The sequence below is a fragment of the Orcinus orca genome, chromosome 11, assembly GCF_937001465.1.
Source record: "Orcinus orca chromosome 11, mOrcOrc1.1, whole genome shotgun sequence".
NCBI classification, from domain to species: domain Eukaryota; kingdom Metazoa; phylum Chordata; class Mammalia; order Artiodactyla; family Delphinidae; genus Orcinus; species Orcinus orca.
This window is the reverse complement of record NC_064569.1, coordinates 96949749-96966499: the sequence shown is the minus strand read 5'-3', so window position 1 is coordinate 96966499 and position 16751 is coordinate 96949749. Positions and strand designations below refer to the sequence as shown.

Genomic DNA, 16751 nt, shown 5'->3' with positions numbered 1-16751 from the left:
CGGGAGGCCCAGGTGAACCCTGCCTGCTGCTCCTGGGCTGAAGTCTGACTTCCCGAGGCCCTGCCTTTTTTGCCTTCATGGACCTCTTCTACCTTTGACTGCGTTTGTATAAAGGCAGGTATAATCCAGGCTGGGTTCTTTTCACGTTTTTCTTCTGATTTTAAAAGAAATGAAAATATTTTCCTGGATCCCTCAAGGTACCACGGGCCCACACGTTGTGGCTACTGTTCCTCATGAAGTTGGTCTGGCCACGCCTCCCAGCAAGCAGCCAGCCCTCACCCGCTTCCTGTAAGGAGGTGCCCAGTGGCTCGGTTGAGAGGCAAACCCGCCTGCCCCGGAAGACCCATGGCGGGGAGGCAATGCAGCTTCCCTCCCGCCTCTCCCCTCCCGCTTGCAGGGCTCAAGGCCCACGGGGCATCCTGGGAGGCAGCGATTTCTGGTCCCAAATACTTGCTGGGCACCAGGGCCCGGTGCAGGGGGTGGGCAGAGAACAAACACACTGGGCCCGCCCTTTTCACGGGTGAGCCCCTGCAGTTCAGAGGGCCAGTGGCTGCCATAGGGATTAACACTGCAGGTCTAGATGAGATGTGGATGCCCCTCCTGGGGTGCTGGGAAGCCTCCCGTTACTTGTGCCCCCCTCTGCCCAACCCCACACACCCCACCTAAGCCTGGGGCAGCGGCCATCATCCTCCCTAGCTGGCCCCCAGGGAGCCCCTTCCATGCCCCTCCTCTGCTCCCTTAGGATACAGTCCAAGCCTTGTACCTGGCACTCAAGGCCCTGACTGCCTGACCCTATCCCACCTCCGTGCCTTTGCATACACTGTTCCCCCTGCACAGAGGATCCTTCACTCCCACCCTGGGCAACTCCACGTGTCCAAGTCTGACTGCTCCCCAGTGTCACCCCAGGAAGCTCTTCCAGAACGCTGATTCTGTACCACCCCCACTCTAATCGGGCAGTGACCTCTGAACTTCACAGCACTGAGCATAGGAGCCTCTCCTGGGCATTTGGCACGTGCCAACCTCAAGGGATGTATACATTGAGCACCACAGGTTGCCCAGCTCTGGGCTCAACCCTGGAGGGTACAACACAAGCAAACCCAGCCCCCGGCCTCAGTCAATCGAGGAAGGAGACATGGAAAACACCCTCCCAATCCCCAGAGGATACTCAGAGAGGTGACAAGGTCACACAGCTTGTCAGTGATGCAGTCAGGATTTATACCCGTGCAGTCCAGGGCCTGAGCTCTTAACTATTGTGTCATTCATTAGGCTTCTCAATTCGAAGTGTGATTTGAGTACAGTATTTTCTTATATTTTGTGTGTTTACTTTCTTACATGAATAATTCATATTTATTGTAAGGAAATTGGAAAATACAGGCAAAAAGAAAAAAGTCACCCACTCCCCCATTACCCAAGCACAGTCAACACTTTGTGAGTTTTTCTATGCCTTTTTCTAAGCATGTGCACATGTTTCTTTACAAGAATGCCTTCATGAAATAATTGGTTTTGTAATTTGTTTTCTTCCCCTTACAATAGATCAGAAACCTCTTTCTACATTATCAAAACTTTGTCTACATTTAACACGTGTGCGCTCTAGAATAATAACAAGATGCCGTCTGTCCACCCCCAGGTTAATAAGAAGAAGATTCCCAGGGCCCTAGGAACCTCCTGGCGCTCTCTCTGGGGATTGCTCCTGCCACTCCAGAGGTCACCTCTGTCTTGACTTTTGGGTTAAACACGCCCTTACTTTCCTTTAGAGTTTTATTAAGACCCTTAGGTATGTCTCCCTGAGCCCTATATTGATTCGCTTCAAACAGCTGAGGGGCAGCTGGCTGGAGAGAGTGGACACGATGGCCGGGGCAGAGGAAGACCCCTACGAAGGTGAAACTGAACTGAACCGCTGGGGCACAGACTGGCCTCAGCCTCCCTGAGCATTGACAGGAGTCCCCCTGGGGCAGCTGGTGGGCAAGGCTGGGTGTGCAGCTCCCCTGTCAGCACATCCCGCCAGGCTGTGGTGTGGACATTCAATATGAAATAGAGGCATGGGCTGTGTGTCTTCTTGCTTCTGAGCTCTCTGCACCTGTGTCCAGACCTCAGGAGCGGGGGTGGACACTTCCGTGAGACGGAACAGTGTCCTTCACTGAGCCAGGCAGCAGAACATGGAAGGGAGAACAGGGTCTCATCAGCCTGTGATCAAGACAGCCAAGTGTGGACGGGAATCTAGGCCAGGCTCACCAGACATTTCAGTTCCTAAACAGGCAGGACAGTGACAGGTGGCAACTTGGTGATGACAGCCCTCTGTGCATCTCTGATGTACCGGCTGCTCGAAGTCCTGGTGCACAGGTCATCCTGGGGTCTCTCTTCACCACCAGCCTGGGGGTGGCCTTGACCCCTCTGTGGTAGCTGGCTTCTCATTTCCTGGACAGCACATCTCGCCCTTCCTGGTCCCCCTGTGTTGGCGATGAGCCCATCCTCCAAGAATGCAGTCTTTTTTTTTTTTTTTTACTGTATTTTTTTTGACTGCGTTGGGTCTTTGTTGCTGCGCGTGAGCTTTCTCTAGTTGCGGTGAGCGGGGTCTACTTTTCATTGCGGTGCGGGCTTCTCTTGCTGCGCAGCACGGGCTCTAGGCGCGTGGGCTTCAGTAGTTGTGGCGTGTGGGCTTAGTTGCTCCGCAGCATGTGGGATCTTCCCGGAGCAGGGCTCGAACCCATGTCCCCTGCACTGGCAGGCGGATTCCTAACCACTGCGCCACCAGGGAAGTCCCCAAGGATGCAGTCTTAAGAAAGGCTACATAGGAGGTATCGTTTTTGAGATCTTGCACTCTGTCCTGTGGTTGACTGATGTTTGACGGAGTAAAAATTCAAAGTCGGAAATCATGGTCCTTCAGCATCACGGAGACACGCCGTTTTCCAGCTGCCATGGTGCGATGAGCAGACTGAAGCCATTCTGTGTTCTGAGCCCTTGTGTGTAACCCCCTTTGTTCTTCCTGGAAGATTTTAAGCTTTTCGTCCCCAGAGTCCTGGAATTCCATGCTGATATTCCTCGATGTGGGTCTAATTTCATCCAATGTTCCAGCTCTCAGGAAACTCATATCTTTTATTTTTCAGAAACTGGATTTTTAGAGGGGATGATTTCCTTCCCTCCATTTTCTCACTTCTCTTTCTGGAATCCCTATTACTCAGAATCCTGGACTTCCTGGGCTTGTCTTCTAACTTCCCTGCCTCTCCTGCTTCTCATGGTTTGCTTTCTTCTTTTTCTGTAAACTTCTGTGACGTTTCCTCAACTTTCTCTTCTTGGCCCTCTACTGATTTTTTAAAATTCAGCTATCCTATTTTCTTATTTCCAAGGGATTTTTGTTGTTGTTGTTTTCTCAAGGTTCTTTTTTTAAAAAAATAACTTCCTGGACTTCCCTGGTGGTCCAGTGGTTAAGACTCCATGCTCCCACTGCAGGGGACACAGGTTCAATCCCTGGTTGGGGAAGATCTGGAATGCTGCACAGCGTGGCCAAAAAAAAAAAAAAAAAACTATAAAAAAAAATTAAAACTTCCTGTACATTTTTCACTGATGCAATGTCTTCTCTTACCTCTCAACTATCAAGGATAATTTTCTTAAAACAATTATTTTCTTCTCTCATCATAGTCTCTGATTCCTATGCATTGTAGTTATTTTATTTTATTTTTTTCTGTATGTAAGAGGCTTTCCTCAGATGCTTGGGAATCTTTGCCTGGCTGCTCATGATAAGAAGAAAAAAGGAAAATAAGTCTTTGGATGGTATTTGTTGAATTAGCTTCACTGTAAGTTGAACTTGTTGGTCATTTGTCTGGTAACTTCCTGGACTGTCAATATCTTCAGCATTTTCCTCTTGTACTGGTCAGATTCCCCAAGGCCCTCCAGTTCTTGCCTGGAGGGTAGGGGTCTGGTGGCACATTTCTGGGAGCATGGGAGGAGATCTCTGCATTCAGCAGTCAGTATCCACCTGTTTCAGCAGAGAACCCACATTCACCATGATCCTTGGCCTGCCCAGCCCTTTCCAGAGCTAAGCATTTGCCAGAATGAGGGAGGGGTATCACCCAGGGGCTAAAGAGAGGGAAGACATCTAAAGATCTAACTGTTCTTCAAAGACACCTTCAAATAGTTCTCTTAATTTCAGCCTTTTTTTTTTTTGCGGTACGCACGCCTCTCACTGTTGTGGCCTCTCCCGTTGCGGAGCACAGGCTCCGGATGCGCAGGCTCAGTGGCCATGGCTCACGAGCCCAGCCGCTCCGCGGCATGTGGGATCTTCCCACACCGGGGCACGAACCCGTGTCCCCTGCATCGGCAGGCGGACTCTCAACCACTGCGCCACCAGGGAAGCCCAGTTTCAGCCTTTTTTAACCCTTAGATCTAGAAGTGCCTAGGGCTACCAGTTCCTAAGCATTTAAGGATTCTGTTGTATGAATAAGGGTTGGTTCTCAGCCTTCGGCCGTCTGGAGTCTGCTGAACCAGATAATACTGTTCATCCTGGTTTCCAGCTTGAAGAGATTCTGTTGCTGTTCCTGTTCTCCCTGTCCTTGTGTTTTATGTCTTTAAAAGATTCCTTTCCTCTGGGTTTATGTGCTTCTGGAGGCGGCGTGTGCTCTGTTCATGTCTTAACCTGAAAACCTCCTCCATATCTTTTATCACCACAGCATTGTATAGATTTGCCATCATTTATTTAACTAATCTCCTCTTGCTGGATATGCACCTCACTTCCTCCTTTTCCGTGTCAAAAGCAAGGCTGCTGCGGATGACCTGAGAGCTCATATGATTCTTTTCTCAGGACAAGCTCACTGTAGTAGACTTGATGATGTAAGTCTGATCTCGGAGAGACAGCAGTGAGCAGTCCTGAAGAGAGATTGTAGTTCTCTGCCCAGGAGTCGAACCTGGATAGCCTAGATGAAAACCAGGAATCGTAGCTGCTAGACCACGAGGGGCTAGAGACTAGAAGCAAAGGGGCCCTAGCTCTTTCCCCCATTTTAAAGCAAGAGTGTTTCAAGGAGGCAAAAACTGTAAAATCAGGTACAAAGTTTATTATTAGAGACACAGCATAACATGTGGGAGAGCACACAGACAAACAGTTTGTTTAAGACAGAAGCAGGGCAGAAATACACACCTGGAGGGAAAGGCTACCAGCCTCCTCTCTAATGAGGGGGGGCCAGTAAGTCAGAAGCTAGCCAGAAATATACCCACAGAGAGGAGTGTGGGAGTCCTGAATGAGGAGCTCAGTAATGAGGTGATTTAAATCACGTATATAGGACAGTTCTTCGGGTCTTGGTTTACATTTGGCCAATTATCTCGGTTCTTTTTTCACAGCTGATGGGTCCCAGGACCCTCCCCAACATGCATGTGCAACATTTTGCTAAGATGGATCCCACTGCAGAGGCCTTCTAGCTGGGTGTATGTCCACACATACTGTGGGGTGGCGGCTGCTCCCTTTCTGACCCCCAAGGAGCCTTCCTGCGCATGTGCAGACAGGGAAGTTTTTATTGACCTCAGGAGTGGGCGCCTTATCTCTTTACCTTAGCAGAGCTCAGCTTCTGCCACTAGCTTTGTCCTTGGAGTGCCTGGGTGAGAACAAAGCTTCAATTTTACTCCACTTGACAAACCCCAGTTGTGCAGCCCAGCGGCCCATCTATCTCCTACCTCAGGTCTACCTAGATCTTCCTCATTCTGAGGTGTGGAGTGAGCTTGTGTGTGTGTGTGTGTGTGTGTGTGTCCTGCGCTCCTTAGAAGAGGCTGGCAGGGAATGAAAGAGGAGCAGGGGGCGTAAAGGGATGTAGTTAGAGATGAGGTCAGAATTAGACTCTCTCTGACCCAGCCTTGCATCCCCAATTTCCAGTCCTCCTTTTGTCACTAACCACCTGTCTTTGAGCCCTTGTCTACTCATGTGTAAACTAAGGATAATAATAGCACCTATTCGTCACAGCGTTGCCGTGAGGAATTAAACAGACTAATGTCTGAAAAATATCCAGGGCTTTGTTCAACGAGACAAGTATTAATTGGACGATTATTTTGTGCCTGGCACCGTGTCTGGTTTGTAGGAAACATAAAAGAGGACAGTGCTGGGAAAATCAGATGCAAGAAAGAATGTGGAAGCGTTTCAAGTACTTTTCCCATGCTAGGTTGAATATTACATTGCATTGAGTTGTTTACTTAATAAATATGTTTCAGGGCTCATTGTGGTGCGGTGTCGTGTTTTATTTTTTCCTGCGGAGGTTTAGGTAAGCGTGTGGATTATCCGGCGCACAGCCGACAGTTTCAGAGCAGGGACGGAATCGGTAACAGCGGAACCTTTCTTCCCGCCCAGCGGTGCCTCTGCCCGCCGGCAGGAAATGCGTCAAGGACCGCGCCGCGCTGCGCCGCGCCGCCGCAGTCGGGCCTCGGTCGCCCTGGTAACGCGCGTGGGGCCGGGTCCTCAGCATGAACGTACGGGTTGCGCGGGCTGCGTGGGCCTGGGGCCGGGGCGTGAGCTGCCGCCGGGGCGTGAGCTACCGCCGCGGCGCCTCGAGCTTCCTGCTGCCTCCCCCGGGCGCGGTGGATGTGGAGGAGCTGCTGCGAGATGCGACAGCGGCGGAGGAAGGGCCCCGGGAGGCCACGGTGCGGCGGTTGCCGGGCCAGTGCTCGGTGCTGCTCTTCCCCGGCCAGGGCAGCCAGGTGGTGGGCATGGGCCGCGGTCTGCTCCGCTACCCGCGCGTCCGCGAGCTCTACGCCGCCGCCCACCGCGTGCTGGGCTACGACTTGCTGGAGCTGAGCCTGCATGGGCCGCAGGAGGCCCTGGACCGCACCGTGCACTGCCAGCCCGCCGTTTTCGTGGCTTCGCTGGCCGCCGTCGAGAAACTGCATCACCTGCAGCCCGCGGTGAGGCCCGAGGCCCGGTGGCAGGCCGGGGAGAATGGGCTCTGCCCGAGCTCTCACAGCTAGGTCGCGGTCCAGCCGAGGCTCCAGCCTGCCAGGCCGGCGTGCTCCAACGTCTGATCTGTTCGGCAGATCCTTACTGAGTTCCCACCGTGCCGGGCACGGTGGGCCCAGGGGATACAGCCTACAACAAACAAAACAAGGATCCCTGCGCCTGGGGCGCTTGCATGTTAGGGCAAGGAGATAGATAATAGAGAATAAATATGCTATGTAAATTACGTAGTGTGTTAAAGAGAAGTGTTTCAGAAAGAAGACTAGAGCAGGGAAAGGGGCCAGGGAGTGGAGGGCCGGGTTGCGATTTTAAATGATCCTTAATCATTTAATTAATTACTAAATGATTTTAGAAGGATTAAGCTTCACCCTTAAAGGAAGGGTCATTGAGAAGGTGATATCTGAAAGTATCAGTTCACTGGAAGTTGTGAAATGATTGCTATTAATATTTATTATCACAACAGTAAATGTTAAGCTCGTACTTTACCCCGATTTCATCCTCACAACATCCTTGTGAGGTAAGTACTGTTACTTAGTGGGTAAGGAAAGAAGACTCAGAGATGTTAAAGGAATTAGTTTAAGTGGTCATGTCGAGTCATGATAATAACATTCATCCAGTGCCTGTCCTGGGCCAGGTCTGTGCTGAGCGATTTAGGGGTGTTATCTCCATGTAATTCTCTCAGCAGCCCTGTGAGGTCGGTCCTGCTGCTCTCCCCATTTCACAGATGAGATAACTGAGGCGCAGGCGTTAGGGAACTCTCCCAGGCTAAAAATCCAATCCAGAGGTGACTCTGAAGGTCATGCTCTTAACTTCTGTACTTAGCGTCCTCTGTCTCCATCTGCCTGAGGGGCAGCACCAGGGCAGAAGCAAGAGAATCCAGAGCCCTGGGTTGGCATCACAGCTCAACCAAGGAGTCTGCCAGTAGGCTTTAACTTGCCTTGCCAGTTAAAGTTCCTCATCAGTAAAGGGCTGGATCAGTGATAGTCAAGGCCACTTCTGTGTGTTGTCTTCTAGCTGGAGCACCAAGCCAGCAGAACCTGGCTCACTGAACTGCTGAACCCCTGTCAGCTTGCAAGTGCAGAGCCCCGGACTGAACTCGCCTGAGAACTTGGCCTCATGTTCTTCTGCATGTGTCGCTGCAGGTTATTGAGAACTGTGTTGCTGCTGCTGGATTCAGTGTGGGAGAATTTGCAGCCCTAGTGTTTGCTGGAGCCATGGAATTTTGTGAAGGTACATAGGAAGAGGTTTGGGTTTTTTTTTTTTTAATATTTATTTATTTGGCTACATCGAGTCTTAATTGTGGCATGGGGGATCTTCCGTTGCGGAGCGTGGGCTCCAGAGCGCATGGGCTTAGTTGCCCTGTGGCATGTGGGATCTTAGTTCTGTGACCAGGGATCGAACGCACGTCCCTGCATTGGAAGGCGGATTCTTAACCATTGGAACACCAGGGAAGTCCCAAGGTTCGGTTTTATGCATGGGGTATTGTCTTGCTGGGCTTACTGAGGACAAGGGGCACTACCAAAAATAATTCTGGACCTACTCAGGGGTAATAGAGAAGGGAGCCATGGGTGGGGGTGACAATGGGACCTGAGGACCAGACTTCACCGTGATTCCCTTTTAAGCTTGAAGGGTTCATCAGGGAATTTCTTTCTTCTTGTAGTCTTGTGAAATCTTCTTGCTTTGGTGTCTCCCACTACTTACGTGCATTCTTAGTCCACTCGTGTACCTCCAGTGCCTGTCGTGTGGTAGATCATCAATAGATTCTCATTAAGTGAAAAAGAATAAATCAGTGTTTGATCTTGAGCCATATCAGTTCCACTTCTTAAGATTTTTGTGTATAAACATGTAAACATTTTTGCTTATAGCTAACTACAAAGGACTTGAATAGACATTTCTCCAAAGAAGATATACGAAGGACCAATAAGCACATGAAAAGATGTGCAACATCACCAATCATTAGGGAAATGCAAATCAAAACCGCAGTGGGGTACCACTTCATACCCACTGGGGTGGCTTTAATTTAAAAACCAAAAGAGGAAAATAATAAGCGTTGACAAGGATGTAGGAACCTCACACATGGTTGGTGAAATGTAAAGTGGTGCAGCCATTGTGGAAAACAAGTTGGTGGTTCCTCAAGTTAAGCATAGGATTACCATGTGACCCAGTAGCTCTACTCACAGGTCTATACCTAAGAAATGAAAACATATGTCCACACAGAAAAGCTTGTACACAGATGTTTATAACAGCATTAGTCATGATAGCCAAAAGGTGGGAATGATCCAAATGCCCATGATCAGATGAATGGATAAACAAATTGTAGTCGATCCATCCAGTGGAATATTATTCAGCCATAAAAAGAAGTGCAGTGCTCGTGTTGCGGTGTGGATGAACATCAAAACATGCTACGTGAAAGAAGCCAGGCGCAACAGCACGTATTTTTATACGGAACGTCCAGAACACATAAATCCAGAGAGACAACAGATCAGAGGCTACCGGGGATGGAGGGAAGGAGAAATGAGGTGTTTTATGGGCTGATGGAAAGTTTCGAAACTAGAGCTGGTGGTTGTACAACATGAACAAAACAAATACCACTGAATTATACACTTGAAACTGGTTATATTTTATGTGAAATTCACCTCATTGTTTTTTAAAAAAGCATTTATAGGAAGGAAGCATTACCAAGGAAGTGGAAAAAAATTTTCATATTTCCACATCCTAATAAAACTGTTTTATACAAATACAGTTTTATGTGTATGTAATTTGCAGGATTATTGACATTCTGTGTTTTTTCACTTGACAAGTTGCATAGTTATTTAATGCCTGCCTGGGAGGGTTTCCACGTTCCTGTGGGTTCTCTCCTGCCTGTTAACACAGGCTTTTAATGTATTTGCTCCACAGTTCTGCTTGTGTAAGGGCTAAAAGTCCAGTACAGACATAATACGGTGCCGGGTGAACGAAGGTGTGTTAGAGAGAAAGGGTGCAGGGTTTGTTCCTCAGACTTTGTTGTCCCATCAAACCCTGGATTGGTCCCTTAACCGCTCCTTGGTCTGGCCCAGGACCGGGATGATAGCTGTCCAGTAATTGCAGTCCATTCTTTTTTGTTTTGTTTTTAAATTTTATTGAAGTATAGTTGATTTACAATGTTGTGCTAATTTCTGCTGTACAGAAAAGTGATTCAATTATACATATATGCTTTTTCATATTCTTTTCCATTATGGTTTATCACAGGATATTGGATGTATAGCCCTATGCTCTACAGTAGGACCTTGTTGTTTATCCTGTATGTAATAGTTTGCATGTACTAATCCCCAACTCCCAATCCTTCCCTCCCCCACGTTCCCTCCCCCTTGGCAGCCACGAGTCTGTTCTCTATATCTCAGTCTGTTTCTGTTTCGTAGATATGTTCGTTTGTGTCGTATTTTAGATTCCACATGTTAGTGATACATGGTATTTGTCTTTCTAACTTCACTTAGTATGATAATCTCTAGGTCCAGCCATGTTGCTGCAAGTGGCATTATTCTTTTTTAGGCTAATACTCCATCATATATATGTACCACGTCTTCTTTATCCATCTGTCAGTGGACACTGAGGTTGTGCCAGGGACAGCACCCTGCCTTTTGATGATGGTGGTACCATATATGTATGGCTTCAGATACGTAGAACTGCGGCTTGTAGACTGGTGATGGGTACGAGTGTCGGTGTCTCCAGCACACAGTGTGGAATTTGTGCTTTGCTTTTTGGGTCTGGGCTTCTCTCCTCCCTTACGTGCCTTGATTCTTCCAGATGCACTTCTCTCTGGGTAGGTTTGTATGCAGTGAAAACCCGAGCTGAGGCCATGCAGGAAGCCTCGGAAGCTGTCCCCAGCGGGATGTTGTCTGTCGTCGGCCAGCCTCAGTCCAAGTTCACCTTTGCCTGTCTGGAGGCCCAGGAGCACTGCAGGACTTCGGGCATAGACAACCCCGTGTGCGAGGTGTCCAGCTACCTCTTTCCCGACTGCAGGGTGATCTCAGGACACCTGGAGGTGGGTGTTCACGGGAGCAACCTTCCTAGACCCCCGTCCAGTCCAGAAGGTTGGAATTATTCCACACCTGGGAGCGCACAGAGCGTAACAGGTGCTCTGCCCAGCCCTGGTCCTTGGGAGGCATCCGGGGGCCAGGGGGGTGTGTGGTGGAGCGAGCACTGCAGGGAGAGGCAGGAGGCTGGGGTACTGTCTCCGCTCCACCACGTACAGACCTTGGGCAAATTTCCAGCCCACGTGGAAAGTAAAGGGGCTGGGCCAGATGATCTCCAGGGCCTTCCTGTGATACGTTCTGGGCTTCTCACAGCCTATGATCCAGTTGCTTCTTTGGAGAGAGAAGCTGTTTCCTGCTGGGTTACTCTGCCCTGCTCTACTTTTTCTTAGGTGTCTGTTTTTGCAGGCTTTCCTTCTGTCCATCCTTCCACTCACTGCTGCCCCAGACATCCTTTCTCGGTCAGCTCCTGTGTGGCAAGCACTGAGGACACACGGACGGATCAGCCGGGGTTCCTGCTGTCAAAGGAAGGCTGGCTGTGAATGGATGACTCCAGGTTTCAGGGCACAGTAAGGGTCAGGCTGACTACCAGGGTGCCAGGAGGCGGTGCCTGGAGGATGAGGTTGCCAAGAGCAGGGGCATCCCAGGCAGACAGGAGCGCCTGACGGAAGGGGCAGTTCTGTACCGTGTGCCTGGCTGGGGAGTGTTGAGTGCAGACCGGATGGGTGCTTCCCCGTCTTGTCTCCTCCGGTCCTCCGTCTGGTCCTGTGCTCTGTGGACGGGAGCTCTACACCGGCAAGGTGAGGCAGAGGGCCAAGGGCTTAGTGGTGGTGGAGGCAGGGTGAGAGCTCCCGTCCACGTCCCTCTGAAGTCCAAGTTTCCTCCACTTGACCATGCTGGTTCATCTCCCTGTTAAGGCCTTGCCAGTACGCCGGTGTCCTTACGTATCTCCTCTGAATCAGTGAGAGCCTCTGGGGCAGTTCTGAGATGACGGGAAGACCAGCTACGGTGGCCCCAAGCGAATCACGGAGCTGGTTGCTTATTCCCGTTAATAGCCTTGGAAGGAAGCCCATAAGTGGGCCAGGAGGGGCCCCCCAGTCAAGGCAGGAGTCTCCCAGGCTCCCAGACAGGTGGGCATCCAGTGCAGGTGGCGATTCCTGGGATTCCCAGGTTTGGCCTTTGGTGCTGTTGGAAGTGCTACAGCAAAGAGCTTAGGTGCGGGCAGAGTCCCCTGAGCAGGTGAGTCCCTTTCCCAACAGTGGATGTGAAAAAACTCCTTGCCCTTTGCTAGACCCATGCCTGGCCTGAGAGCCAGCCACAGGAGCCTCTGGACCCTGAGGCTGTGTCCTTGACTCCTGTGGCCCTGACCTGGGACTTGAGTTGGATGAATCCAGAGGCTTCCCATGGAAAGCACTTAGAGACCGTGGCGGTGGTGCAGAAGTGCCCCCGAGCAGCTGTCTCCGTAGTAGATGCCGGTGATCAGAAGTGTCCAGGCGTGGTGGGAAGGGCTTGGGCTGTGAAGTCCAAGAGTCTCCTGTTCAGAGAGGCGCTGGGGGCGCATCCCTCAGTGAGGTGGGGATGGATGGAGCGTGGAATTGGGTATGAAGCACCAGGTCAGTCAGGTCAGGCTAGACTCTGCTGCAGTGACAGCCCAGACCCCTCCGTGCTTCCCAGACGCATGGTTCACACTCCATGACAGTTCGCTGTGCTGGGCTCTGCTCCACTTGGATTTCGCCCCAAGGCTCAGGCGGCTGAGCAGCCTCGGGGTGGAACAGATGGACTCCCTCACGGCAGAGGGAAGTGACACGTGATGAGCCTCTGGCTGAACTGGCCGTGCCTGGGCAGCAGGCTAAGCTCCTGCAGGGCGGGGCCCACAGAGAGGGACGAACGAGCACCATCCAACCAGAAATATTCATCCCTCCCCTTTCGGGGCACAAATAGCTTCCCCGCTGTATTTTTTTTTTTTTTTTTTTTTTGGCCGTGCCGCACAGCTTGCAGGATCTCAGTTCCTCAATCAGGGATTGAACCTGGGCCACAGTATTGAAAGCCTGGAATCCTAACCACTAGGCCACCAGGGAACTCCAGACCCTGCTGTGTTTTTTCCGGTGGACATGGATGGGCTTGGTAACAAGTTAATAATCGCCGCCCCTCTATAGGGTTTGTATACCGAGCATAGTTCTTCATAGCCCTGTGACGTAACTGTTGTTATCGCCATTTTACAGGTAAGGAAACTAAGGCACTGACAGGTAAAGTGCCCAAGGTCACGCAGCTGCCACGACTTACCTTGAGTCGTCAGGAGCAGCTGGCCCAGCTTCTGAGCAGGCCGTGGATGGTGTCAGGTTGGAGGGACGTGGCAGATGGTTTAGTGCATAGGAAGGCCTTTGGTGGATCCCAGTGAAGGGCTGTCAGGGTGGTAGGCCTTGGGCTGTGTCCCGAGGGCACAGGGTCTCTTAAGAATATATACTGTTCTAAAGATGTTTGCAAGTGGTTCTAAGTTGGGGCCTGTTAGTCCCAGAGGCCCCTTTTAATCAAGCTCTTGTCTTCTCTAGAGGAGCCCAGATGAGGGGTTTCAGACCTTGGATTGTAAAGTGAGGCTGGAATCTTGTGAATTTTCATCTTGAAGGTTATGGAGTAACAAGAAAACAGGCTTAAAAAAATTATGAAGAGGGCTTCCCTGGTGGCGCAGTGGTTGAGAGTCCACCTGCCGATGCAGGGGACCCGGGTTCGTGCCCTGGTCCGGGAAGATCCCACATGCCGCGAAGCGGCTGGGCGCGTGAGCCATGGCCGCTGAGCCTGCGCGTCCGGAGCCTGTGCTCTGCGGCGGGAGAGGCCACAACGGTGAGAGGCCCGCGTACCGCAAAAAAAAAAAAAAAAAAAAAAAAAAAAAAATTATGAAGAGTAGCAGAATTCTAATTGAAAACTAACACTTACTAGATACTGCGTTTTCATTCATCAGATACCTCCTATTTGATCACTTCCGATCACTTCCCAGCAATCTTATGAAGTAGGTGAAATTGTGCTCATTTTATGGATGGACTAAAAGAAGTTCAAAGAGGCTGCCTGGGGCCACCGGGCTGGTGAGGGCTTCTGGGACACGACTCGGCAGCCGTGCAGGATGAAATAACCGGTGCTGGTGTGTAGAGATAAGCAGATCCTATACGTAGGACTGTGACATCAGCCAGTGGTGACTGCCTCTCTGTTTCTTCCCCTAAGATTTGCTTGGCTTAAACGTCCCTTCTTTTGCTTCCAGGCTCTGCAGTTTCTCCAGAAGAATTCCTCCAGGTATCACTTCAGACGCACCAAGCTGTTGCCGGTTAGCGGTGGGTTCCACACCAGCCTCATGGAGCCAGCCTTGGAGCCCCTAGCACAAGTTTTAAAGGCAATTGATGTCAGGAAGCCTCTGGTGTCCGTCCACTCAAACGTTAATGGCAGTAGATACACGCATCCAGAACACATCCGGAAACTGCTGGTCCGGCAGGTGGTCTCCCCGGTGAAGTGGGAGCAGACGATGCACGCCGTATACGAGAGGAAGAAAGGCACCGAGTTCCCCAAAACTTTTGAAGTAGGACCTGGGAAGCAGCTGGGAACCATCCTGAAGAGCTGTAACCTGCAGGCCTGGAGGTCCTACAGTCACGTGGAGGTGCAGGAGGCTGACGAGGACCTGCACTAGAACCTGTAGGGGCCTCCCGAGGACCTTGGCGTGGAGGGCGCGTGGCTGAGGAGGCCGAAGGGGCTCCAGTGGGCCGAGCCCAGCCAGGCCGCCGCCTGCAAGTGATCGGGAGGGATTGTTTGCAGAGTGCTTTGAGCGCCACATAAAAAGCACTGAAAACGAGTATTTCTTTACATGACACAGTCCGTTTCTCCCCCCTTGAAACACGTTCGAGTGCCGGGGAGAGATGCAGCCGTGACGGTTCTGTGAAGACTGGTGAGTTCCTGCCCTGCCTCTTGAGCAGGCCCCTCCGCCTCTCGCGGGCTCAGGGGCTCCTCTGTACAAGGGGCGGGAACGACCTGGCTGGCAGGTGTGTTCTGAGGACTGGGAAGGCCTGGCCTGCTGCCGTGTGGGTGCCGTGGGCAGGTGGCATGGCCACAAGGCTGACCAGTGGCAGACGGGCTCCTCTGCTGCCCCAGCATCCTCTGGCCACACACGGCCAAAGCCTTAGCTCCTTCGTCACTGAGGTTGAAGGGCTTTAGGACCCAGTGGGCTTTGGCAGCCATTCCGTCCACCCCTTCACTCAACAGTTGGGAGACCCAGGGCCCCATCTGTTTACTTACCGCACAGAAAGTACTGAGTGCCTGCTGTATGCCAGGGAGTGAGTGGCCTCTGCCTTGGTAGGGAAGAGGGTCCTTTAGCAAGGCGGGAGTGGTGCGGGCAGGGCGGCTGAGGGCCCTGTTTCCTCCCCCACCCCCAGTCATCCCTTTCGACTGCAGTCGTGGAGTGCCTGCCGTGTGCCTGGGGCCTGGTTCGGCTCAGGCCCACCCGCAGAGCTTGTCCTCAGCTGCTCCACACCAGGAGCAGGGCGCAGACTCTCTGCTCCTAATATCAGTATTAAATACGAGTCATTCTAAACTTCTTGGGGGATTTTTTTCATTATTCAGCAATAGTAGGAAAACCATATTGGGAATGAAATCCCTGAGCTTGTTTTTTTTTAATTTATTTTTTATTTTTGGCTGCATTGGGTCTTCGTTGCGGCGAGCAGGGGCTACTCTTCATTGCGGTGCGCGGGCTTCTCACTGCGGTGGCTTCTCTTGTGGAGTGCGGGCTCTAGGCATGCGGGCTTCAGTAGTTGCGGCTCACGGGCTCGGTAGTTGTGACTTGTGGGCTCTAGAGCGCAGGCTCAGTAGCTGTGGCACACGGGCTTCGTTGCTCCGCGGCACGTGGGATCTTCCCGGACCAGCGCTTGAACCCACGTCCCCTGCATTGGCAGGCAGACTCTTAACCACTGCGCCTCCAGGGAAGCCCTTTTTTATGTTTTCTTGATGTGGACCATTTTTAAAGTCTTTATTGCTTCTGTTTTGCTTTGGTTTTTTGGCCTCGAGGCACGTGGGATCTTAGCTCCCGGACCAGGGATTGAACCTGCACCCCGTGCATTGGAAGGGGAAGTCTTAACCACTGGACCACCAGGGAAGTCCCCTGAGCTTGTCTTTAAATGTTGCTGTTGTGTAGGCACATGTCAAACCCTGGGTAGGGTTTCTCTTTTTTAATTGAAGTCTAGTTGATTTACAGCGTTGTATCAGTTTCTAGTGTACAGCAAAGTGATTCAAACTCAAACCCCAAACTCCTAAGGGTTTCTCATTTTTAGTTCTGTGTTTCTCAACTGGGGCCCTGTTGGCCTTTGAGCAGAACTGGTCTTCATTGTATGGGACTGTCCCGCGCTTGTGGGCAGCTGTCCTGGCCCCTAGCCATTACACGCCAGTAGCATTTCCGGGCATTGTGACCCCAAACGTGCCCACACGTTCCCACAGCCCTTCCACGCTGAGAACCACTGCATATATTGCCACAGAACCCAGTTTTCAGCAGGGCCTGGGTTTGCGTGCTCTTTGGAGCACAGTGAAGAAAGAACTATTATATTTCTTCAAACTTTGTTTCAGAAAATTTCAAACCTTCACAGAGAACTTTGTTATTGTTTTTAAACAATGCTGAGGCTGTTGGAATCCCCTTTGCTGAGAGCTCTGAGAAAGCAAGCTCCCTGCACGGCCCAGGCTGTGGGTGTCTGGCTGGTCTGCGGGCAGCTCTGGGTACAGCCCCACGCAAGGGAGCCGGAGGAGCGGTGGAGGGCGGGTCTGCAGGCCTTACTGCTCCTCTGGACATAGCTCTTTGC

General features: G+C 51.3%; 1 protein-coding gene and 1 long non-coding RNA gene across 3 annotated transcripts in view; one reads left to right on the top strand and one right to left on the bottom strand.

The window, feature by feature from the left end:
* Positions 1-16751, bottom strand: part of LOC125960485 (uncharacterized) — a 327476-nt gene that overhangs the window by 202617 nt on the left and 108108 nt on the right. The gene's annotated exons all lie outside the window — the stretch shown is intronic.
* On the top strand, positions 6349-15499 carry MCAT (malonyl-CoA-acyl carrier protein transacylase). 2 transcript variants are annotated; one of them, XM_004279564.2, is made up of 4 exons: positions 6349-6873; positions 8065-8152; positions 10726-10943; positions 14183-15499. In XM_004279564.2, the coding sequence occupies exons 1-4, from the start codon at positions 6436-6438 to the stop codon at positions 14600-14602; spliced, it is 1164 nt and encodes a 387-aa protein (XP_004279612.1). In that variant the 5' UTR covers positions 6349-6435; the 3' UTR covers positions 14603-15499. The 2 variants fall into 2 exon arrangements, with proteins under 2 accessions (XP_004279612.1, XP_012392070.1); XM_012536616.3 differs by lacking the exon at positions 10726-10943 and having other exon boundaries at positions 6371-6873; positions 14183-14403.

Coding starts and splice junctions, on each gene's coding strand:
- MCAT (XM_004279564.2), top strand. CDS start 6,436: ATGAACGTACGGGTTGCGCGGGCTGCGTGGGCCTGGGGCCGGGGCGTG. Junction 6,874..8,064: donor TGCATCACCTGCAGCCCGCG/GTGAGGCCCGAG, acceptor GTGTCGCTGCAG/GTTATTGAGAACTGTGTTGC. Junction 8,153..10,725: donor AGCCATGGAATTTTGTGAAG/GTACATAGGAAG, acceptor CTCTCTGGGTAG/GTTTGTATGCAGTGAAAACC.